General features: G+C 38.6%; 1 protein-coding gene across 5 annotated transcripts in view; it reads left to right on the top strand.

Moving 5' to 3' along the window:
• CTNND2 (catenin delta 2) overlaps window positions 1-26566 on the top strand; it is a 639750-nt gene that overhangs the window by 523685 nt on the left and 89499 nt on the right. For all 5 annotated transcript variants that reach the window (XM_054284533.1, XM_054284531.1, XM_054284535.1 and 2 more), the window contains 2 exons: window positions 19063-19180; window positions 22146-22331. In XM_054284533.1, the coding sequence (XP_054140508.1) occupies window positions 19063-19180; window positions 22146-22331 (304 nt within the window). The remainder of the gene's footprint in view (window positions 1-19062; window positions 19181-22145; window positions 22332-26566) is intronic.

The raw sequence follows: 26566 nt of genomic DNA, 5'->3' as shown, positions 1-26566 counted from the left end.
GAATCATGGCTCCACATATCATGAAACACCATTGAAAGCATTAACTGATTAATTATCCCCCATAATTCTCCAACATATCTCTGTCTAAATTATAATGCTTACAGTGTTGCTGCTGCTGAGGTTACATTTTACCTGACCTTATGGCAGACATGCAGTGTAATTGCTAAATAGGGGCTAATTTATGTAAACAAATGTTAGTTTTTCATAGCATGAGCCCTATCATTATCTTTTATTGCTAGTGGATGTGTTATGTAGTCAGCCATTCTTCAATGGTTTGGGTAGACCATTATAGTAAATTATCTTTATACTATAAACTAAAAAGATTAGAGTTTACAAAATGAAAGTAGCATAACCCTTATATTTCCTCTCCTATAAATATGTGAGAGCTTCAACTGATCATACTTTAGCAAAATAAATATATTTAACTTTGCGTGAGGGTACTTCAGGTATTTTCCATTTAGTACAGTTTGGGGGATTCTAATGCAAGCCACAGCTTGTATCAGATGTAATAGATTTTTTAAAATATGCAGGAACTGGAGTTTTTTAAATACTGTGGTAACTGTCATGTACTGACCTTCATTTATCAAAAACTTCTGAGGTAGCTGCCATCAGTAAAAGTATTTGATTTCCATTGTTCCTTATAATCTAAATTACCCTCATAAGCCCCCATCTTAAATCAAGAGCAGGAATGTGTTATGAGGATAACAGTGAAACTGCCCACCCATTTTCTTCTTGGTTTCAAGTAGTACTAATAATAACATTTCCTTCTTTCTTTCCTTACTTCTTACTCTTAGATAAGGAAAGAAAGGAGATTGATCATGTTTATAGTGACATCTGAATACCTAGAGTTTTTACTGCTGCAGACATGCAGCAGTATTGGGAATTGGTCTCTTGGCAGGCATCTAAGGTTCTTCATGCTTTTCCTATTTAATCATTTCACATCTACTCCTCTCTGCTGGAGGTCTGTCCTTGTGCTATTCATTCTTGCAAGTTCATGTATTCAGTAAGAAACAAATAATTAATCAATTTTATCAATAATAAATATTTGCTCATGCTTAGAATCTGCAAGGAGAAACAGAATGTTTCCAGAAGATGCCATTTGGGAGTTTGCTCTGCTTTTTTCATAATTAGTGTGAAACGAAGTTAGGGACTTCGGCACAGCTCCTGCTGCTCTCTCACCTGAAGCAGTAGTGCTGTTGCAGTCCTTGATACCCAGGCAGGAAATAGGAATGATGTTGGCAGTGCAAGTGGAAGGTAACTTGCAGCACTGGGTACGCGTGCCCTCCAGCAGGTTCACATTCAGCCAGCAGTACAGACTACTGCATCTGATATCAGCCTCCTGTGGTTGTTTACTATACATTTAGGTTGTTATTCTCAACTACTCTAGTGGCATTCTTCTAAGTTTAAGTTTGGTTGTTAAACATACCTGCCCAGGTGTTTGATAATTCCTCCTGACCACAGCATCAGGGCAGTCACACACTCAGTAGACTTGGAATCCTTTGTGAATCTATTTCAGAGGAGAAAAGTGTGCACAAATTAAAAAAAAAACAAAACAAACCCAAAACAAACAAACAAAAAAATCCCTCAAACCACCAAACAAAAAGCAATCAGCTTGCTGGAAACTTGGAAGCAAATCATGCTGCTATACAGGAAGACTGGAAATTATGGCAGAACCACTCACTTGGGTAAACAGAAAGTCTCCTGAAACACGAGAAGAAACCAGAATGAAAACCAGAACAACAAATGCAGCTTTTCATATTCCTTTAAAGGAATATGAGAAGCTGCATTTGGAGATAAAATGAGGAAGATCAAAGACCAGCAGGAGGTAACTTGGAATATAAAGGGTCACAGTAGGGGATTTTAGAAGCATACGTATCCTAAAAGGAGAAGGAAGTTGAGAAAATATAAGTCTATTAATGCATGGGGAAGACAAATTAGTGATGGATAAAAGGGAAAAGACTGAAGAACTCAACATCTGTTGTGCCACAGTTTTATCAGGCAAATCCTGCTCCTGGACTCCTGTACATTTCAGTGTGTTTTAAGAAGAGCAAGAAGAAGCAGGAATAAGCATCAACAGAATAAGGGCTATTTGGAGAAGATACATACATACATGTATGTATGTATGTATATATTTGGATCCATGACACTGGATGGAATTTACCCAAGGGTACTGCCAAAAAAGCTGATTGGTGCAGTTGTGAGGCATCTGTCGCACTGGTGTTTTGGGGAGGTGGCTGAGAAGTAGAGAAAGGCTGAAAATTTATCTGGCTTTGAGGAGAACAGAAATAGTCTGAAGATCATCTTTATCTCAAACCTCGAAAAAAGCATGGACTATGACTTTTTAGAATCCATTTGAAAGCATATGGTGGAGGAACAGTTAGCATGGATTTACCAATTGCAAATCACGTTTAGTGAGCATGACTGCCTTGTGTGATAGAGTGTTTGTCCACGTGGATGAAAGGAGAGTGCTGATGGAATATACTATTCCTTTATTGTTTTATTAGTACAGGCTGTAAATCATGACTAAAACAGCACACTTTTGAAAAGCAACTGGGGTTTATAGAGGACGCCAATCCAAATATGAGCCAGTAATGTCTTTTCCTCCTGTATATGGTAGACTGGGATGCATCTGTGACCAGCAGGTGCATGGAAGATTACCTCCCTTTTCGTGGTACTGCTATGGACACCTGGGCAACACTTTTTCCATCTTTGTGCCTACTCCATTCAATAAGAGTTCTCAGAATCTGGAGAGGGTGCAGGGAAGAGGTCACAAGTTTCAGTTTGGGAAGTTCAGATTGGACATTGCACTTTACCAGGTACGCAGTGCAGCTCTGGAACAGAGAGGTGGTGGAATGTCCATCCTTGGATCACTTCAAGGCTCTCCGACAAAACCACTGACCATATCTGGTCTTGATAATCCTTCCACAGGTAGCAGGCTGGACTCTGATGGCTTCCTGATGGGTCTTCCAACCAACAACTCTAAGATTACTTGAGTGACTCAAGTTCCAAGTCAAGCCCCTGGGAAACTGGGAATACAGAAAGTACAAGCTCTGAGACAAAATCTGGAATAGAACAAAATTCCCTTCCCTTCTTTCTCATGTCAGGGCCATTATTCATCTTGCCTTGCATTGATCATGGAGCACTTGCTGACAGAGGTGAGCAGGCTAATGGAAAACAGCCCCAACAAACCCTTCTAAGCAAAACTGACATTCACATCAAATAAATCCATTGTATGTGGTGGGTTCCCGCACACACAGTGAGTTCTACAGGGGTGAAAAGTGACAGCGTAGACAACATATCACAACCATTCTGTAAAATGGGTAGAATGAAGAATGCAGAGGCCAGCTTAATTTAGGTATTAAGTGAGTTTTCAGTGCTTGACTTTCTAACTGTACTGGTCTGTAAAGCGTGTTACAACAATGAGCTGATTAGCAATTGCAAGTATGTTACTTTCAAATGTCAGCCAAACAGCTTGAGGAAGATTTGTATTTGAAAATCTTTTTTCAGTTATGGTCACATAGGCTAATAAGTGTTAATTTTGGTTCTCTTAATAAATAAGCAAATAAGTGGTATTTTGATGGTACTTTAAATTGATATGTACAGTTACAATATTGGACATTTTTAGTTAATGTTAATTTAAATAGACATTTTCAGAATTGCAGTTGCAAGCTGCTTTTCTTATTCTTTACATCAAGATAAAATTGCAGAGAAAAAGTATTGACCATTACATTCACAGTGTCTTGCCATTTGTAAGTTTCTAAATTCAGTTAAATCCCCTTGAAACTGCAACCAAACTTGAAAATTCTATGCAAAATATTAATACTACAATTTTTGAAGAACTGGACATAGAGGAAAGACAGTAGATTTTTTTGTTAAAAAAACTTTACCTTTAAAGTGTTAAAATCACTTTACCTAACTAATACAACTTTAGAACATTTAGGTCCCATTTTTCAATCTCACTGATATTTCCATTTTTTTCTGGAGTTCTGTGAATTCGTATATTGAAGTATTTCCAGAACTCTGTGTTGTTTGTTCAGAGTGATTCCACTATTGGTCTAAATAAATAAAGATGGTTGCACTTAATCTTTAAAGTAAACTTTGAGAGTTTATGTTTGTTACTGCTGTTCTTTCTGGTGTTATAGTAGTGATCAACTTCTCAGGCATTGCTATTTTTTTTGGCTGTCATGTTTTGTTCAGTTAACAGAGCAGATTTGTAAATCAAGTTTATAGCCTAGCAGACTGCCTGAATCTTCTGAGGCAGGTTATAGTGCCAGTTTTCAAGTGGACTTTGGGTTATAAATGTGTAAATTGAAGACCTAGGTGATATAACTTTTATTTGGGGAAAGAGGGTAGGAGACATATTGATAGGCATGACGTGATTCCTAGGAGGCTATAACGGATAGCAAAGACAGGTGTATGAGGTTTTGCTGCCTCATTAGGAATGTTTAACAGCCCAGTTTAATTAAGCATGTTTTGAGAAAATATTTCATGGTGTGGATTGAATTTCAGGCATTCACCAAAAAAATCATGTGAGTGGCTTTGACTGCAGCCATCACAGCTGTACCACTGGTATTTGGAGAAGCCCAGCACACCCCCAAAAATGTGGGAAAACACTGAATTTGTGTTTTCCATCTGCCAGGGTGCTGCTTTCCATGGAGATTCTCAAGAGAACAGATGACATGGATGACAGTGGTGTTGTGTGGCTTAATACCATGATGCTGAAGGCAACATTTTAGGTAAAATGGTGAGGCAGGAGTGAAGATATATTTGGTGAGAATCAGGCAGATTAAGCAGATAAAATTGAAGCTGGGTATGGATTACTTCTTGTGTGTTGTAACCAGGAGTTTTATCATAGGGACTTCACTGCACTGTGGAATAGCATCAAGCAAAGAACTGCAGAATAATTGTTTCTCAGTTGTTCTCCCAGTGAATATTCTCAGAGTAGACCCTGTGTCTCCAGAGAAAGTTAGTGCAGGATAAATACTGCACATGAAATACAGATAACTTTTTCAAAGCTTCCTCCAGTAGAAGAGTTCATATAGTGCCTGAATATCCCTGAAGTGTTCAGTGGCACCCATTGGTGCCTGGGGGTGTTCCTGGAGTGCAGGTGTGCAGTTCTTCCCTTCCTCTAAACCCTAGTGTGGTTTTATACAGCCAAGAAGTTCCCAGAGCTGTGATCAGAGACACACTTACCAGCTGTCAGAGCCCAAGGATACAGGGAGTGGTGCTTGTGCTCAGCAAAGCCCAATCACTGTTTGACTCTGGTTGCAGTAGGGAAGAGAGGGTGAGCCCCAGCTGAGGCCCCTCCAATACCTCTGTCTCACATGGTGGGTAAGGAATTGGCTGGATGGATGCACACAGAGAGTTGTGGTCAATGGCTCTATCTTTAGGGGGAGACTTTGGTGAGTGATGCCCCTCAAGGCTCTGTCTTGAGGCTGGTGCTCATCACCATCAGTGATCAAGTGCGCCTTTAGTGAATTTGCAGGTGACATCAAGCTGAGCAGTGCAGGTGACACAAGAGAAGGAAGGGGTCTCATTCAGAAGGACCTGGACAAACTTGAGAAGTGGGGCCCATGAGAACCTCATGAAGATCAACAAGTCAAACTGCAAGGTGCCACACCTGGGTCAGGGCAATCACAGAGGTGAGTGTTGGCTGGGAGAAGCCACTGAGAGCAGCCCTGCCAAAAAACACTTGGGAGTTCTGGTGGATGAAAGGCTGGACATGAGCCAAGAGTGTGTGCTTACAGCCCAGTGGTAGCCTGGGCTGCATCAAAAGCAGTGTAGCCAGGAGGTTGAGGGAGATGGCTCTCCTGCACTGCTCTACTCTCCTGAGAGAGCAGATGGAGTGCTGCATCCAGCTCCGGGGCCCCCAAAATCAGAAGGTCATGGACCTGTTGAAGCAAGTCCAGAAGAGGGACATGGAGACAGTCTGCTCTGGGCAGAAAGATAACTCAAGGACAAGGAACTGGAACATTGCAATACTCAATTTATACACGTACTGTCTTGATGGAGTGTCATTTTACCAGAGCCACCTGTGTGACGGTGTTCACAGGGGTTTTCAGATGAGGGAAGAGACGAGAATGTTGACTCCATGTTTCAGAAGTCTTGATTTATTATTTTTGATATATATATTGCATTATAACTATGTTAAAAAGAAGAGAAAGAAAAGCTTCATCTCAGAAGGCTGCTAAGCTAAGAATAGAAAGGAATGAATAACAAAGGTTTGTGTCTCAGACAGAGAGTCCAAGCTAACTGGGCTGTGATTGGCCATTAATTGCAAACATCCAAGATGGGCCAATCACAGATGCACCTGTTGCATTCCATGGCAGCAGATAACCATTGTTTACATTTTGTTCCTGAAGCCTCTCAGCTTCTCGGGAAGAAAAATCCTAAAAAAGGATTTTTAATGAAAAGATGTCTGCGACACCACCTGCTAAGAAAGGAAGAAAAAATGGTCTTGGATTTGGTACTAACATATTTATTTCAGCAAGGTTTTGGCAATGGAAATCTTCTCTGAGCTGAGAAATAAGTACTAAGCTTCCTGAAGTTCTATTAAATAATTTGCAGTCTTTATACCTAATGCAGGAAATTTTACTGTAATTCAGGGAATTGTGTTTGCACTGTTTCAGAGGAAGCTATGTTTTCAAGTAACTGACAATTAACTGAGAATGGTAAAATAATAATTACAAAATCAGAATGAGTGTTTATTCATAAAAGAACAGGCACCTTTATAAGCTGTAATTATCTTTTTGCTAATTTGGTCTGACTGGTAAACGAAGCATACAGAGGATCTTTTCCTATGCATAGCTCCACTGCAGTCAGAGCACTGTTAGAGGTGAGGTTTGTTGTAAAAGCAGGTCCCATGGCAGCAGGTACTGATGGTGCTGAGTATCTCTTGCTCAAGGAATTCTTATTGTCAACTGAAAAGTAAAACAGCTGCAGCAATTCCTCATCATAGGAATAATTAACTAGTGACTGAGGCTGAAGTTTGTCACAGCACCAGTAACTTTGCACTTGAAACCAACTCTCAACTTTTTCTGGTTATTCAGTTTGCATAAATTTTTCCCCCACTGTTTTTTTTTTATTTTTGGTGAATTGTGGGTTTCTAGAACACAATGCATTCTGTCTCTTGGCCCAAGAAACATGTGTCTATGTACATGTCCTCTTATGTAAGGTGCAACTTGATGGAAATAGGACGCACAAAGGTGCATCATGAGAGAAAGGAGACAATGATTCTGCAGAAAACTTTACTCAGTCAGATACTCACAGCTCCTGCAAACTATATTTTGGGGAAGAGGAAGGGTTGAGGGTGAGGTGTCCTCTTCTTTCATGGCATACAAGTGTTTTGGTGCAATTTATAGGAAGAATCAGGATGAGACAAATACCGTAATGTGTTAAATGCATGTCTTTGCAGATGGGAGGGGGAAATATCTGAAGCATAATAGTGTATTTCATGGCCAAGCAAATAACAAAGTAGAGAGTCTGATACACATGCAGGAGTCTTGCAAGCATTTTAAGGCACCAATGCAAAGTTTGAATTTGGCATTTAGTTTAGCAGGAATGAGCGAATTGATTCGAAGGGTATCTGTTAAAATGAAAAGGGAAAAATTTAATCTCTGACAATAAGTAATACCTCCTGAGCAGTTCCTGTGACATACGTAGAGCCAGGCATCAAAGCAGGGCAGTGTAGGGTCTTGTAAGAAGCTGGTTCTGGCAGAAGATCCAGGTTGTCAGATGCCATCCCTGGAGTACCAGCCAAAGGGGTGCAGAGCATCGACAGTAACACTCCTAGGAGAGTTTGTTCATTGTTCTGTATGGCATGGACTAGGTGGGAGTAAGAAGAGTTGTGGTAGAATGATCCCCTTCTTTTTTACAGGTTGGCCCTGAGATTAGCTCAGTTGGTTAGAGCATGGTGCTAAGCAGCACTGATGCACAGGGGCTCATTGGGCTGAAGGGCACCCTAGAGGGTCAGTTCTTTCACCATCCCTCAGTGTGCACATTTGGAGCCATTTGGAGATGAGACGTAATGTGAGGTAGGATGCACACTGGCAATTTTAGGTGAACTGTCATAAAAATAGGACACGAACATACATATCTATTTATTTATTATGCTGAAGGCACATTTGGACAAAGCATAAGAATTGTAATTTATTATGCATCACATTATATGTTTTTGCAATTAGGCAATTTATGATAATGAGATTTTTTTAACAGGTATTTAGCTCAAAAATTCATAGCAATCTGAGATGCTATTACTGGGAAACAGCATAGATACCTTGATGTCTTCAATGGAGTTAAAGCATAAAGAAAAGAAAATTGAGGGTTGAGATTGTTCTAGAAATAAGAAAATGCAATTTCACAGGAACAGTACATTTAATTATGTGACTAGAAAGAAATAACATGAGCAAATAATAAACTAATTTTGAGATGCCTAACTGAAAATTTGGAAGAAGGAGCTGGTAACAGAGCGTTTATGACGGGATTATGATAGTAAAAGAACTTACATACTGCACACTAGTTTAGACAAAGAGCAGGGAGAAATGGCAAAAAAGCAGCATTTCTAAAGATTTTTAGTTTGGTAGGGAAGAAAGATGCCTCTCAGATTTGAAGAGAGACTCCAGCCAGATAAATGTCCATAGCAGTCAATTCACTGAGAGCATGGGCAATCACACTGATGAAAAGCATGTCTTCTACTTTGCTGTGCTACTTTGCTGTGCTCTAACTTAATTTGTTTCAGAGCAGCATTTCATACTTCTGATACTCTAATAAGTGTTCTGCATTGTGACTTCTTATCCTCTGTACTAAAATTTCTAAGTAGCTGATCAAAAAGAGATGAAGCTAATAATCTCATGAACTGATTGGTGTTGTAATTAATTGTGCTCATCTGATTAGTCAACAACCAAAGCTGATTTACCCTCCTTTCTTCTCAAGGCACTGCACTGATAATGGCTTTTCAAGACTGCAAAATAGATGCAGGAAGCCACTTGAAACTCAGATGTGACAGGGAGATTGCTTTGTAGGTTAAGGGAATCATCTTACTTGAGCAATCACCATCCTGTTTGTTTGTTCCTCCAGTTTGATAGGATTGCATATTGCTTGTGTTTTTTCTGGAACCTAATTTTTATTCATAGGATTTTTAGACTGGTAACTTCATTAAATATACCTATTTACACTGTTTCTGGTCATATTTTTGCAGTTATCTTGTCCACTGAGTTCTAAAACCAAAGCAAGAGAGCAGTATAACTTTCCAGTACTTTGATTCATAAGACCTGAGAAGAATTGCATTCCTGATAATGCTTTTAAATGTTTCACATTTAAGGGCAGAGGCAAACAGGCTTACTTGAGCTTAAGTGTCTACTAAATATGCAATATGTTATAATACCTCATAAAAAACTTTCAGGGATGGTTTAGTAACAACAGTGTCAACTTAAAAATCAGCATGCCCAATGGAAAAGTGAAAATCAGAGCATAAAAAGTGTAATCTTCTGTCAAAATGGAATCCAAAATCCATCTCTAATGCCATTATTTATTTTCATATTTATACAACTAGAAAGTCACATCTGAGCTGTCATCTAGCCCAAGTAGAATACTTGTTTTAACAATGAGAAACCAAAATGACAGTGTCATGGAATCCCATCCCAGGGTTTAAAGTAGTTTTTCCTCATACAGATGCTCTCCTGAGTTGCTATGTCTGAAATAAGCTCTATTTATTTTTAATTTTATTTTTAATTTTTTTCAAGATGTGGCTTTCCTGTTTGCCTAGAAATGCATTCACATCCCTTTATCATCAAACTAGGAGAACTCATTTCAGCTTCCCATCCTTTCAAAGTCTCTGTTATTTGGAAATGTAAAATTATTGGGTTTATACCTGAATCACAGATTTATTTTCTTGCATTATATTGTAGAAGGAGTTTGACAGTTGTGACACTTTGCTTTTTACTACCTTTGTTTGGTTGCTCTTAAACTGAATTTGTGTGGCCAGTGGGTCTATGTGGCAAATAGACTGTTTTCCATGCAACAGGCATTCACTGGATATTTAAATGGGCTGGTTTTTCTAGAAAATTGACTTCTTACTGTTCCATTTATTTGTATGAGCCACAAAGGAGACCAAGACAGGGAGCCACAATTTAGCATTAAAGCACTTTTTTCTTCCATAGTTTTCAGTTAAGGGAATTTAGGGACTGCAGGACTCACTGGAATGCAAGACACTCAAATGACTGAGAAAGTTTTAATACAGAGATATTGAGCTTCATATCACTTCCTTTTTTGCTTCTGTGAGGTAGTGCAATGGCATTCTTTGCACAAAGACTTCTGAGTGTGCTGGAGACCCAGTTCTAAGTGCCTTATTAGAATGGAGCAGAGGATGGCTCCAGAGGGTACCAAATCTCTGGTACTGAGTTCATCATTACTTGAGAGAAGGGAGAAAGGATGCACAAATTAGTCCTTTAAGACCACAAGATATTGAACAAATGAACTTTAAGAAAGTATAACCCAAAGTCTGTTTTTCGTAGGTTTTGCCCTTAGATTTTGGTTTGTTTTTTTTTTTTTTTTCTGATTACAGAAATTATACTTGTGAAACTTTTTCATAGATTTTTTAGTTGTTGTTGTTTAGAAGTTTTATTAAATAGGAAAACCGTTCTGCTAGAAAAGGCATCATGCTTATATGTGATGGTTTGGTCCTTTTCTATTACTATAGTCAAATATGTCTTCTGTAGGTAGAATGTGCCCACTAGTAGTGACCAGTTCCAGGTAAAACCTGGCAGCAGGTCAGAAATGTATTTTGGCCCCATGCTGGATTCTGAAGTTCCCCTTTTATCATGACCAACTCAGGCATTGAAATATTTCTCACTGCATAGAAAATGGGCTTGCATGTATTCCTGAAAAGCACACGAGCTACACTGGGATTAAGTCATGGGGAAAGAGCTGTGAAAACTAAGACTTTTTTTTCATTTGTTAGTACTAGTTGTTCTTAAGATTAAAAAAAGGTCAAATACATCAAAGGATGGCAAGAAATTTCACACACTGTGAGAAGCTGGCTAAATTCCTTTTCCAGGTTTCAGGTACGAATGAAAATCCTTTCCTCAGCTGTTGTGTATGTTACAATTTTCACTGAAGGAGAGTGACTTTTCTTTAAAATTGTATTGGAGAAATAACATTCAAACAATTTTATGAAGAGGTCTCAGCAGTGTAAGGTGTGCTGGTACACTCAGAATAATATTTTAGACACAGTAAATTATTGCCTTTTACAGATAGTATATTTCTTTGATGCTTACTGCAAGCTCTAAAGCATTTTGTCTGCTTCTTTTCAATTGTTCTTAAGAATGCAGTTGTAATACCAAGTTTTTCCTGAGACTACAGCCTACAAAAAATAAAAGAGGGGACATTTTTATTCTTGCAGAAATATTTTTGCTAGGGCAGGCTCATGCAAGTCAAAGGCTTTCCCACAGGACAGAGGCTTCATCTTTTAGTGGAGAAGAAATTAGACATAGAAATTATGTACAAATAATCTGAATTATAATTCTTTAGAGATTGCTTGAATGGTTAATGTAGAGAAAGAGCATCAAAACAGATCAATATATAAGGATTTGAAGAAAATAACCTGATAAACAATAGGTAGAATGAGGTTAATTGAAAGCCATTTATGTCTGATCAGTTTTGTTCTGAATAAGATAACAAGCTGAACAGAAAACTGAAAATGGACTACTTTCCAATGCTGAAGCATCTGACACAGCAATTTTGAGTTTTCACAGTGATCAGAACAGGTAGCCAGGGAAGAAATGTGGAATGGGACCAGTAGTAGTTCCTCAGGGCGTGCTTCCACTGGGCATGTGGGTGTTTCACTGAGTGCTGGTGGAGGGAGTGATACCTGCACTTGGCAGCCTCAGTGCCATCCTTCTCCATAAATTTGTCCTGTTGCTCTTCAGTCCATGAACAGAGTAAGAGCTGCAGAGTCCTCTGGACAGTGGTTCTGTAGGACAGAAGTACTTGAGCTAATGCTGGTATTTAATGCTGGAGCATCAAAAGCTGATGCTGTTGCATTTACATTCTTGCAGTCTTCAACACATCTACAGCTCCATTTAGCAACATGACGATTGTAAATGGAGAAAACTATTGACACTGACATGTTTAAACTATTCCCATTTTACCCTTCAGAGTCTGTACCACAGATAAGCATTAATGAGTGCAGTGATTTTTATGAAACCAAATACTACATGTCAGAGAAATTAAATATCAAAACAGAAATTTGATGCAGGTAGGATTTTTTTTATACCATAATTTAAAAGATTCCCTCAATACACTATGTCTAATTATGTGTATTGTAGTTAAATAGAATTGCACATCAAATGAAAACACAGCAAAAGAGGAGAGGGGAAATTAGAAATTTTTTTTCTTTCAGATGAAGCTAGGGTTGATTATAGCATGAAATCTTACCAAAATTGTTCCTGGCAGAAAATTCGGGGTAGTTTTGGGTTTGTTTTATGGAGACAGTTTCTTTAAAGATGTTTATTGCAGTTCATGTGCTGTCCCATCATGTATCATTCAAAACTATCAAAATAGCAAAAAATTATATTAGGAGTCAACTGCTTCACAAATCCCACAGAGCAGTCCTTAAAAACAATGCATTTAGCCTCAGGATTGGACATGCAGAAGCACAGCAGTAAAAGGCACCTGTTGAGTGCTTGACTTGGTAGGCTAATTGCTCTGATGCTTTGAAAACAACAGGTACCACTGAATAACCAAAGCTAAATAACGTTGTCATAGCATTTGATGGAAAGGTTAATAACCAAGACTGTATCCACATTAGACTGTCAGATGTTTGTCTAATTGCAAAGTATTCTTTAAAGGGAAAGCAATACCTAAGAGAGAAAGAGCTCACTTAGGCCAAGTTCCTTTTTGATATAGAATGATCTTCTTTAACAAAATTGAGCTATTCTAATTAATACAAGACAGGTTTTCCCCAAAACTTAGGTTAAATTTAATCCACATACAGTATTGCTAAATTCTGGAAGCCAGCTTATAGAGAAAGCTATAAGTGGTGCTAAGAATACTTACGAAGAAGAAATATTGCTGATTTTGGTGATACTGCACTGAACTGTCATTCACATCAGGAAAAGTTAAAGGGAAATCTGTGGCAGTGACTGAAAAATCTATTTTAATTTATTTTTACTTCCCAACTATAAGCTGATTATATAGTCACTGAAAACCTAGCACTTAGAAACTCTAATAATGAAGAATGAACCGTTTTGTGTTTTCTAAGGTTTTGTCTCACTGCTTTGTTTAAATTTCTGTTTTGTCTGAGAAATAGCTAGTCTTATCAGGTAGTTTAGTTTCCAGCAATAAGAGATTATTTTAAAAATTCTTACTGTACAAATGATTAAAAAAATCAGAATTTGTCTAAAAGTTACAGTAGTAACCAGAACTATTACAGCTAACCTATCTATTCCATGTCCAAAGGCTGCACTGAGTACTCACAGATAAGCCAATGTGACTCGAGGTCTACTTCACTATAAAAAACCCCCCAAACTGTATGGTTGCACAGGGTCTGCTGACAACACTGGACACACTTGATGGATTCATGCATGGTGTTAATTGCTTCATTTTGCTGTCTGTGTCACTGTATTAAACACTTGCAGCAAAGAGCCTGAATGCTGCCAGAAGCAGCTGGGAGTGTACAGAAAAAGCACAGAAATACAGAAATAGCTCCTAGGGGATCATGTGTTAGATGGCAGGCCAGCTCAGAGGATCATCACCACAGCACCCTCTGATGGGACTGGGAATGCCAGCTTCCCCCTGAGACAAGGCTTGGTGCCTGAAGGAGAAATGCTCAGTCAGGCAGAAATAGAAACAGGCAGCATATAAAAGAGCAGATCTAGAGAAGGCCAGTTTCCGGGTGGGGTTTTGTTTGTTTGGTTTGTTTGGTTTGGTTTGTTTGGTTTGTTTGTTTGATTTAAAGAAAATTATTTTGTGTGCCAGTTGTAACTCAGTTACTCAGTATTCTGAGGGCTTTTCCCTTCCTAGGTATCCTCAGGGAAACATAATCGCAGTTGCTATAATATTAATGGGGTTGGTGTAGTTCTTGATTTTTGTAAACCTTTCCCCCTTGCTGTGAAAAATCTTTTTTTGGTGGCTCTTATAACCTGTAGAAAGATGAAAAAGATTGAGGCTTTTATGATTAGTCCCTCTTACACAAAACTTCTTGCAATAATTATATACTTGGAAGGCCCCTGAAGTGTCATGCTGAAGATAACTTGTGCTTTCCAGCTTATTTAGGCTATTATCCTTCCCATTTCTGTCCTCTCTTATTCAGTCCATGACAAAAATATTACATATACTAGATATTAAACATACTTTCTCTTTTTATCATGGGGCTTTGAGGAATGCCTGTCTCAATTTCACCATTGCTAAATGCAGATTATTTGTTTTCAACCATTATCTGGCATGACTTCAATGAGATCTGCAGTCTGAAGACTGATAGCTGCTACAGGGAAGGTCCTACTACTTGGCAAGACCTGAGCATGCTTAGGGAAGGCAGGTGCAGATGCTTTAATTCTGTCTTTGAGATGGATAAAACTGCCTTGGGAGTAGTTTCAACAGCTTGCTAAATATTCCCATATCCAGAGTTCATGTCTCAGCACACTGGCTTGCCTTCTGAATGATATTTCTGTAGAAATCTATGTCTTGCCCCTGTATAAGGCAGATTATTTTAGTTATCCTAGAATCATAAGGACATTGCTCTGAACTTTCCACAGTTTGTATGAATGTATGCAAAATGACCCTAAAGCAGAAAGAAATTGCTTGGCACCACCCGTCTTCCCCTACCTCAAAGCCTAACAATGGCATTGAATAACTGATGCTAGTGCCAGGGTTGACAGGAGCCAAGTGTGTTCTGCACAGTGCACTCCTTTATACAACACCCTTCATATCCCGAGAGCTTTGGATTGACATGCCCTAGATATGGAGGATCATGTCTGCTGATAGTTTTCAGGTGATGATATGATAGTTGGCACATTTTCCCATGAAACTGAAGCTGGATTATTTAAATTCTCTTCCCATTCCTAGGTAATTAGCAAAGTCAATCTGCCATTTGTTTAGAAAATCAGTTTGATGAACCATGGGTCTGAGCTCTTGCTCCATCTGTCCTTAGTCTTCTTCTCATCAGAAAAAGCCATTTACATTAGCTGGGTTTTAGAGGTCTATCTGGAACCTTCTGACTAAACTGAGAGTTATTCTTCAGCCCTCTGTATTCTTGGTATTCCTGCATGACTGGACTCTAGTTGAAATTCATTTTACTGTTTTATGGCAGGCTGAAGGACTCCTTGTCCTGTTAGATTCAAACTGACAGCCTATGGCTCACGTACTCCATGAATAGAGTTTACACTAAGTATACACAAAGTATACAGGGTGGGCTGCATTTATAATGGAGAAGTATTTTTTCCCTGAAAACTTGTGTATTGTATCTCCACATCCTGTAAGACATCCAGAAAACATGGTTTCACCTGTTTGAAAAGTGACGCTGGAAAAATACTCACTGACTTAGTGGGACATCTTACCAACAGGAGATACTGCTAATGTTCCAATTTAACATCTGCACAGTGGCCTGTAAATTCACAAATGACAAATCATGTCTTATTCCCTGTCACACTGACAGCTACAGCATGTCCAAGTTAAATGACAGCATGTTTTCTTTGACCGCTCATTAAATCTGGAACGTGTTTCTCTTTTGCAGAACTGCATAGCCTGAACATGGTTGTATTAGAGACCCTCTGTGAATGATCTCAGTTAAGAGTGATTACTTCAGTAGAGGTGACATGAGACTAACTAGATATTGGGGTGTATTTCTTTTGAAATAATCAACTGATTATTTCTGCCAAAATGCTGAGGCAAGGTTGGGATTTGTGTTGTTTTTTAGCTGTTTCCTATGTAAATAAATGCACCATATCTCAGTGAGGGCTGTAGTAGCTATGAGTCAGTGCAGAAAGTAAACAGTGACTTTTGTAAGAGAAGAAAAGGCAGTCATGGGAATTCAGAATATCCATCTCTTGATTAAAGGAGCAACTGGAGCATAATGGGGAAGGATGATAAACAGAAGAACCCAACTCAACATCTCCTCCATGCAGAGCCAGGAAATGCATTGTCTGCGCAAGATGTGCCCCTGGTGTGTCTGTATTGCTTTGTGCAAAGGCCTCATATTCTTTGTTTGCTGGAAATGAATGAGGCAGATAGCTCACAGCTCAGGGACTATAAGGTTGTCTACATTGCTGTCTTGGTGAGGAGGAGTTTCTGGTGAACTTGGAGAGGAGCTGAGAGGCTGACAGTCTCTGCAGGCTCTGCACAGTCAAGGTGATAGGCGGTTCACTGTGATAGAGAGAAGGAAAAATCACCTCAATTAGAAGATCAGGGAGACTATATCTCTGTTTCTGGTGGTGTCTAAATCAGTTTATTTTAAAAGCTTGCACTCAGTATTTAAAGAAGCCTTATTATTCTAGTTACTCATTATTCTAGTACAGACTTGAAGATCTACCTGTTTAAAAGGATTCAGAAATATTTCAGCTTTTTTTTTTTTTTCCTAGTGGTGCAAAGAAAGGTGCAAAGCCATGCTGAGAGCTCTTCCTCAGCATCCTCCTATTCTGCAGTTGCTCTTCTAGGGCTGGATACAACTTTCTTCATCATGCAGTCATAGGATCATAAAACAGTTAAGGTTGGAATGCATCTTACAGACTATTGAATTTTAACACCTTACCATGGACAGTAACATCTTCCACTAGACCAGATTGCTCAAAACCCCATCCAGCCTGGCCTTGAACACTAGCAGAGAATGGGACATCCAGAACTTCTTTGGGTAACCTGCACCAGTGCCTCAGTGCCCTCTCCCCATATATATTTATCTACCTACTGCTGTCCTTATCTGCCTAGAGGGTAAGAGAATGAAGTTTCAGAAAGAAGTCAAATAATCCTTCTTGTCCTCACTCTAAACCCCACAATGAGCTTTTCCAGTTCATGATTCTGCTTTTCCTACATGTGCTGCCCTTTCAGAATATCAGTGGAGCTCTTGCCTTTAAAAGAGTGTGGTCTGCTCTACTTCAGGTGGAGTCCCCAGCCCTGCAAATATAGGGCACAGATACTTGTTTGGGGAAGATCATACTCTATATTTTTACCTTCTTATTTCTGCCACACAAAGTTAAGTCAGAAGTTTCCATCACTTCTAAGGGAGAGAGTTTTTCAATTGATGTTATCCAGACCCTACTTCCTAGAAGAAAGTTTCCCCATGTATTGGAGGAAAACCACTCACCTGCTGATCTTATAGCAGCAGAGAGGTAAAGGAAGGAGGCATTAGAGTTCAGGGACCAGAGGAACCAGACAACACAAAACTTGCAAGCTGTTATGAAGGGCAGGCTTCTGATGTGTAATGTGGCCAAAAATGAGGGGTTTCAAGGAGAGTGAATTTGTTTGCTAGAGAGATACAAGAATTCATTCCAGTGCTCCGGGGCTATATGTTTTTTGTTAAGCTGTCTGCTGAGGTGAAGGGAACAGTACTGAATTAATTGGGCCAGTTTGTGTGTGGGAGAGCAGCACTAATTAGGACTGTGTGGGGATTGCAAGTATAGATGGCAAATCATATATGTTTAGGGGGCAGAGTCAGTTAGGAACCTGCATTGGAACTGGGGGATTGTCCAGTTATAGGACTCTTTGTTGCTTTGGGGAAATGAAAATGCTTTTTTCAGTTTTTTTTTTTAGATAATAAGGAGGCAGAGCAAGATGAAGTAGATAGAGCAGAAAAAGATTGAAAGGAAACCTAGCCCTAAGTCTTCTCATCTTCTTCCATCTGAAATTTTTTCCTCCTTCCCAGGATTCCTCTGCTTTTTCCACCTTTAGTGCAAAGGTCATTGAAAGTGGCATAAAAGACAGAAAGTGCCTTGCCTTCTTCTCAAATTCATGGGCCAGTGTCCTCCCTTCCATTTCCACACATTAGCATTAACTACATAGGTCTGGTGTGTGTGCTTTTAATGTTCTTTGTGTAAACTTTAGTAGTGTGGAGGGAAGAGCTGCAGATGAGCCACATCAGCAAAGGGTTATCTTCCCCTACTGAAAGACACTCTGAAAAGTTTTACCCCATTCTTGAGATTGCTAATTCACCCATGTCCAAATCAAACCTGTTATGCATATTTGCATGCAGTTTTTGTCTGGGAGACTTGATGTTAGCAAATATAGATTCTGTTTGTAAATGCTCACTCATACATATTTGTTTCTTTGTGTATCTGAACTTTATGACACAATATGTTTTGCAGTGAATTTTGTTTTAATTGGATTAGTATAAATATATTCAGAAGGCCATGTGCCCCATCTAAGGAACACAAGAATTACAATGTTCTTAAGATAATCTGAGGCCTTAGGTTTTGCAATGCAAAATAAACTACATAAAGAGAAGATTGAGGCATTAACATTCTCTCAAAATGAAAGAGAAAAGGAAACACTCATGTAAAATGAGACGCAAGCAACAGCAGGTGTTTTATATTATGCTCTGATAATATTTTTCTCTCAGGTTAAGAACCCTAAATACTGGGCCCTTCAGTTCCTAGGAGATGTATTTGTCAAAACCTCTATACTTTTTAAATCCTGATTTATATGTACATATGCATATTTTTAAAAGAAAAGAGGGAGGGAGGGAGGAAGGAAGGAAGGAAGGAAGGAAGGAAGGAAGGAAGGAAGGAAGGAAGGAAGGAAGGAAGGAAAAAAGGAAAAAAGGAAAAAAGGAAAAAAGGAAAAAAGGAAAAAAGGAAAATTATCAGCCCTTCTCCAAATTTAGTGGGCCATGAGTCTCCCCATGCAGGTGGGCGCATGCTGCTTGCCACTCAGCCCCATCCTGTGGAGGACCTGATGTCTTCCATTTGTTCCCCTCTGCGTTACATTTCCTGAGCTCATTCGCAGCTGTCTCCATTATTCACAGCTCTGACCTGATGAGAGGAAGAAGGAAAACGTGTGTTCTATCTGTGTGTGAACTGTGAGAAGGTTTCAGTGGGGCAGGGAGCTGTGTGGATAGTGACCCTTGCTGTTGCCTTGCAGGAATGTCAGCTCTGCTGGAGAGGAGGCCCGCAGAAGAATGAGGGAGTGTGATGGCCTGACAGATGCATTGCTGTACGTGATCCAGTCTGCTCTGGGGAGCAGTGAAATTGATAGTAAGGTTTGTCCTCTTTGTCTTTTCAGCAGCAAATACAGGTATTCAGGGTACATGGGGACTATAAACAGACCAGTTTTTCTTGATATTCCTTTTTCAATGCATTGTGAGGAATGTCTTAGCAAAGCATAATTTAGCCCATCTCTTCCTTTTTTTTTTCTGCTGAGCTGTTTATTTTCATGTGCTAAGCATTGTATTTGTACCGGTGTAGTGTGCACAGGTAAGCATGTCATCCTCTCTATTGAATTATTGAAGTAGAAAGTATGATACTGGTTTAAGAAGAGAAAATATGTCATATTCCCTGTAAAGTTCCTTACATTGCTCAGCCAGTTTTACCTTAAAATTGATTTTTAGTACCCAGTATGAGAGCTAATGAGAGTGAGGTAGGCTTAGAAGGCAAACAAGCAAAAAAGAATTGGGCAATTAATAGCAGTTTTGCAGTAAAACCAACATTAGTTCTTCTTTGAAGAGGATCAATGAATGCTTTCAATAACAACTGTGTTAAGATGCCTCATTATGTCAACTTTGCTTCTCTTAAAATGCTAGGCTATGAACAAGCTTCTCCAGAGGTGAAAGGCACTCCCTAATTAAAAAGACTCCAAGCATTTACAAATTGAAGATTTGTAATGCATTAAAGTATTTCAGAGAAGAAGAAAAAGGCCAGTTTCTTTTGCTTTCAGTAAATGGTGCTAAATTAATTACAGTTCCTGCTCTAGGGCAACCTTGGTCCATTTGCAAACCCCTAGGAATTGCAGGAGAGCAACCTTTTATGCAGCAAGGTTTTAAAGCCCACTGGGCTTGTATTTCCAAATACTGCTTCACAGAGTTGTCTGGGGACCCCCATGGGTTTATAGATTTGAGAGGAAAAATCTCCAGGAGTCTCTGGCTACCATCTGAATCAAATAGGGGAAATTTGCCTGTGAATTCAGGGGACAGAGAGAGGAATTAAGAGAGGTTCATAGCATGAGGCTGGGCTAACAGCATGGCTTTTTTTTTTTAAAGGAAAAAAAACCACTCAAAGCAGCCAGAAAATCTGACAACACATTACCCTGTAATCAAAGTTCCATTAATAGAAGTTTAGTAGAGGGATGCTCAAAGGACACCAACCCACAAGGCAGGCACAACACCTGGCAGCAGAGTTTTGGGCAAACCTGGCTGTTTCCAGTCCCCAAACACAGGGGTTTTTTGACTTCATTAGCTTCAGAGTAGCTTAAAAGTAGCTAGAGTAGAAAAACTAGTGAACTTGTACCTTAGCCCCTTTATGATGAAACTGAAAACAGAATAAGGAACTCAAGGATCCCTGAAAGTCAAGGAGGAGTGAAGTCTGTCCAGCTGTGTGGTTAGAACCAGCTTTCTTGGCTTGTAGCAGTTCACCTTAATATAGAAGGTGTTGATTGAATTTGAGCCTTGGAAGTTTGCTTATCAGTTTTTATTTTAAGGTAACATTGTCCTTGTGATAGCTCAGCTTATGTTTTCCACAAAATGAGAATTTTAAATGCAAAAACTATGATTTATTAAAAGGAAAATTGAAGTTTAGTATTCTAATCAACAGATGCAAAGCTTTAACTTCAGCATGCTATATCAAAAGTGAATAAAATTCATGTAAAAAAAACCCAAAGAGGTAGCAAAATTTGAAAAATAATTATGGTCACTGTGATGTTTGCAAAGCTTTCAGCTGTGAAAGCTGCACTAAGAACACTTTCTAGACACAGACACACACACATACATATTTCTACATGTGTTTATGTATTTGGCAGAAATTTCAAATCAGTACAAATGTATTGCAAATATGTGACATTTCATCTATGTTAAAAAACACATACATAAGTGTTCTTGTGTAGATGAATCTGAATTTGTTGTCACCTCTGGAGCTTTGTGTCATCACAAAAAACGTGTGCTGAGTGCATACCTGGCAGAAGCTCCTGCCATACATGGAAGGAAATGAAGCCCCATCTGTTTGCCTCACTCTTGAATATGGCAGAGTATGGGAGAGCTGAAAACCTCACAGTCATTCCATTCTGGGTTAATGGAGCAAAAGAGCTGGGATGTAGTTGCTATTGCTTTTTATCTCCATAGAGCATTAGAAACAGTTGAAATAAATATAAATAGATAGAGAATGGCTTTTTTAACCATGCTTTCCTTGTGGGGAGAAAATTAAGCTCATATCCTTCTTATTAGGGATAATCAAACCAAATTGAACCAACTAAATGAGCAGGTTTCACATCTAAACTGAACTTCTTTTAGACTTGGAGAAATTAGGTTGAATTACAAGTGAATTTTCCTCCACTGGGTCTCATCCATTTATGGATTCCTGCTTGCATCTTCTACAGAAGGCACAACCTATTAGGGGGATAAATGGATGAAAGGGAAAGGCTGCACACAAGGTATCTGTTTGCAGCCTGGCTAGAAGCAGTAAAAGCAGCAAGACAGATTTCTAGTCCTACTTCTGGGATTGGAGAAACATCATCTGTTCATGCTACTAGTACTTGTGAAATGGAACTCAGACCAAATTTTATGGCAATTTACATAGAATTTCTGCCAGTAAAAAAGGTTATTTCTGGTTCTAAAAGGACAAAACCCAGGATCTATTACCACTTTCTGTTTGTAGCATTTTCTATTCACTGAGGTGGGAGTTTTCTGACATTTGGAGTGTTCAGGTTCTCTTGATCACTTTTTACCTCGACATCTGTTTCACATGGGGGTCCAGTGTGAAATTCAGAACAACAATAAAAAAACTCCCAGTAAAGTATTGTTCAGATCACTGCTTTGTTACCAGAAAAATTTCTGAGTCTCTGAACCTGTGATTAACTGGGGAGCACTCAGAAATGTGCGCATAAGAATTGTGCTGGGAAAATGCACATTCAAAGATAGATCACATTCCTTCTGCTTCATATTCAGAGTGAGCAAGGGGAGGATTTTAATCTTTCTCTGGTTTTGTTTTCTGTATTTTTCTTTTTGTCATACTTTTCAGACCGTTGAAAACTGTGTGTGCATTTTGAGGAACCTCTCATACAGGCTAGCTGCAGAAACATCTCAGGGACAGCAGATGGGAACAGATGAACTTGATGGATTACTCTGTGGTGATGCCAATGGAAAAGATGCAGAGAGTTCAGGGTGCTGGGGGAAGAAAAAGAAGAAAAAGAAATCACAAGATCAGGTAATGAAACTTATTTGCAGCTGTGTTGTGAGTAGTTGAAGTGCCCATCATTTAAAATATAAATAATTAATGCACTGTATTAGAAATTAAATGCGTGATGCATAATATACAAAACTGTTGTCCTTGTTAATTAGCTGAGAGCTTAAAGTAGAATATGGCTCTGGAGTAATAAAATATGTTTGCTTGAGAAATTGTACATTATGTGGTGCACCTGGAAACTGTAGTCATGGGTACACTGTGAATGCCATAAATACCATAAAATGCTCTTTGAAAGGAAGCCATTCCTAATGAAAAGTGTAATCTGCATATACTTTACACTTCAGTACTTCCACAGAGGCACGTATGTGTAGAAAGGCTTTAATGCAAACAAACATCAGGCTTGTATATATACACTCACTTCCCTCAAAGTTAGTCCTGTACCATGTCTCTACACATTGAAAGAAAACTGTACAGCACTGAATCAAGTAATACAAGTGAATGTTATAAAAGCATTCATATTTTGATATATTTTATGTTGTTACCAAAGAAAAGTTGAAAAGCTAAGCCTTGATTGCTTCCTCAAGTTATTTGACAGGTTATCATTTTGGGTGGGTTGATTGTTAAAGTGTGTTTATCTCTTTTTTTATCCTATTAAGAACTTATAATTTGGGGAATACTAACAGTTGTATTGCAGAGAAAGACACTGTACACACAGCAAATAGCAATAAGAATGGCTACTGATTTATGGGCTTTTTCAGACAGCCTGTGCTGGCAGTAGTAAGTTTTTCACCTCTTCCTACACTTACTCACTTTTTTGCATTGTAGTTTATTTCTGTTTCAGAATGCTCAAAGAAAATATTTATTTGAGTAAGCAATTAAGTGCACAGGGTAATAAATGATGTCAACCAGTACTGAAAATATTCCTGAGTTTCTGAAGCTAAATTGTGTTGATGTTGAAAGGTTCTAGCAGCACTACTAAGCTAAAGCTTGGATACTGAAAAATGCAGCACTTATTACTAGTAAGACTTATTTCACCTACTCTTGTGGTTAAACACCCTATCATCAGATAACTCAAATTTATTATGGCCTTTTGTTGGGATTCCTGTGTTAGGCTACAGTGAGATTAGAAGTGTTGAAGCAAACTAATTTTACCCCATGAAGTAGTCATCATCCCTGTTACTGAATTAACAGTTCTCACACACTGTGCTTGCAGTTATTCAAAGTGCAGGAGCAAAAAATAGCATGTCTGGGTATGAATGCGTCACACTGCAGCTTGGCTTGCTCTCTGCTGCTCTGTTTACTAACACATGCACACACACTCACTAGCTAAAGGCTTTTTAAGTCTTCCTCTTCTCTTTCTTCTGTGACTTTCGGATCTCACAGTCATACTTTTAACTCTGTACTGTTGACTCTTTCACTTTTCCCATGGGGCCTCTCTGTACTGTAATGGTTCCCTTAAAAACATTTTTTTGCTCTTCCAGGCCAAAGAGCTGAGCTCTTTTGGCCAAGTATCTTTACAATGTGCATGCTTTTGCCTGCGCTTGGATATTTTTCGTCTGTTTCTATGCATGCTCGTTATCAGTATGTTGCATGGTAAAGATTTCCTCAGAGCTGTTAGTGTTGGCCTCATGGAACGGTTTTATATAATTTTTAAAGTCTAAAGAACAATAAAACTACACACATATTTTCAAGTTTATGATCACTAGGATTTTCTGTGGCAAGGAAATAAATTTACTCTTTCCAGAACCAATTCTGTTTTGCATAGGACTGCTTTATCTTACAAGTATTAGAAACATTTTTCTAATGGTGTTTTCTCTTTCATCTAGTTCCTTTAAATCCAGGTATCCTTCTTCATCTTGCCATATTCAAGGTCTCACATGTGGATATTATTCAGTTCAGGAATTTTAAGGGGGCCTTGTGAGCCTTCTGCAGGTTATTTTCACCCCATAATCCTCGATTGCTGTTGAACATTCCAAATGATTTGAAGTATATTAACAAGTTAATATATTATCAAGTTAACTAGAGTGCCACCAAAAACAATAGCAGCAAGATCACTGTGCCAGAAACAGCTCTCCCAACTTATCCTCAAAAATGGATAAGAAAAGCAATCTTTTTCATGTAACCACATTTATATTAATAGCCTTAAATAACTTAAACTGTGATAAGGGTAAATTTAACCTTTTTGTCCATTTATTTTGCAAAAATAAGTACAAAAGTATGTTCAGAGGTACTTGTCCAGTGTGGACACAATTGTCCAATTGTGTGAAAAGATCTGCTTCTTTGTCTTCGTGGTTCCTTTAATACTTTGGAGTTTTATCTTTTCAGGTAAAGCCCAGGGCACAGGCACATCTCTGTCAGTTGTGACACCTCAGTACAGAGGAGTAGTGTCTACTCTATTGTTGCTACATTTTATGTCCCCAGAAGATATGTGTTCAGGGGGTAGGGTTTTTTTCCTTTATTGGCAGCCCATGGGGTTTTTGCAAAACAAAATTGCTGTTTCAGTTCTTCTCAGAATATAAGATGTACAAAACAGTGTGGAGGAAAATTGTTCAGATTTAAGTGAATGTAGTTTTGAAATTTTCCTATTACAGTATCCCTGTAACTTAGTTTCTTCATTTTTATGTGTATTTACTTGAATTTCATTGTGCATTTATGAGGTAGTCTTTAATTTTTGGATAAAAGTCTTTGTAAAAAAAATAGTAGCAAAACTATTGTAGTTGCAAAAGAAAAACAGACGTATAATTTTAGACCAAGAATGTGAATGAAGATGCACTTTTCTGTACTTGCAAAAAATTCTTCACAGAACAGGGGACTTTGTTTCTTAAGCCCTGAAACAGGAGCAGATTAATATCAAAGTCACTTTCTCGTGGGTTTTCTCTACAAAGAGAGTACAAGTTCATTTCTTTGGTTTATGATTTATGGAGCAAGTATCCCAATTTTTTCTAAGTTATGTTTCAGGTGTAGTCACATGTAAATTACTTAAAGGAAAGAACAGAACTGAGTGGTAGTATAAAATGTGTCTTCTTTCAAAGGCCTTTCAAGAACAAACTGGAATTTATTTTTTATTAATGATGCCAATCGTCTATCAGTTGTCTATAATGGCAACTTCTGTGCATCTTGGAATCAAGTGAGACATGTGTCTTTGTTCAGATCATAGGTCTAATGACACCTTGCAAATTACTTTACTTAAAGAATTCCCTTAGGATCGCAGGAAACAAGTGTTCTCCACATTCCAGAATAAAAGTGGGAGATGTTAAAAGATCCACAATTGTTTTACTAGAGCTGAGAGAGGTTTCTGAGGCATCTGCTTTGTTGCACAAATTAAATGTTAGAAGATGCTCAAACCTTTTGAAGGTTTGTGATAAAATCTAGGTATAGCACTGGTTTTATTTTTGGAAACACAGAAATCAAAACTTTTGTTAAGGCCTCAGGAAAAAAAAGAGAAGCTCACTTGGCTTCCATCTCAAACCTCTAGGACTGTAATTCTCTGCTGTTTTGTTAGTTTTTCTCTGCTGCTTACCTGTGATCAGCTGGTATGAACACTCACCCCGATAAGCTCTCCAGCCTCAGACCCCTTCATCTCTGACTAGGACCTTGTAGACATCAACCTCTCTGCCTTGTATTGATCACTCTTCAAATGGAAGCTGATTCTTCCACAGCTGAAAATGCTGTTCATGCTGCTGGCATGCTCACTGCTGCCAACAGATTTATTCTTTGAGCTGTGTGAGAAATGAGGGTTATGACAAAAAGCAGTTAGGACAAATCAGGTGTATGGTCCAACTTCACTAAAAAAAAATGCCAGGGAGTTGTCATTAATCCTTATTTGTTTCTTGTTATATAGCCCATTATGTATACATGTGGCACAATTTCATTTCTTTTCCTTTCTTCTCTAAGAGAAACAAGTTGACATCTTGGCTTCATGCTTATCTCGAGTTCCCCATCTGTGATCATTCTTGTCAAACCAGAATCTAGCCCAAAGTCTGTTTTTGATTGGAAGTGACACTTCTGAAATGAGCCTGACCTTCTTTTCCACCTTCTGTCAGGAGCCTTAAGCTATAACAGCAACATTTCAAGTTATATATCATTAAGAATTGACTGGCACACCTCTTTAGCATGCTTGCTAAATGGCCTATAAATTCTTCTATCTATGTGAAATAGAAGGTTTAAGGCAATAATATTTCAAAAAGCATAAGAAATAAACCTGCCAGATAAGTCTTTTCATGTGGTGAGACCACACTTTTACCAAGTGTGCTTCA

Source organism: Melozone crissalis, unplaced genomic scaffold (assembly GCF_028551555.1).
Source record: "Melozone crissalis strain CALT ecotype California unplaced genomic scaffold, PUWL_Pcris_2 ptg000042l_1, whole genome shotgun sequence".
In the NCBI taxonomy this organism is placed as follows: domain Eukaryota; kingdom Metazoa; phylum Chordata; class Aves; order Passeriformes; family Passerellidae; genus Melozone; species Melozone crissalis.
Note: the sequence above shows the minus strand (reverse complement) of the source record. Positions and strands in the feature narration are given on the sequence as shown.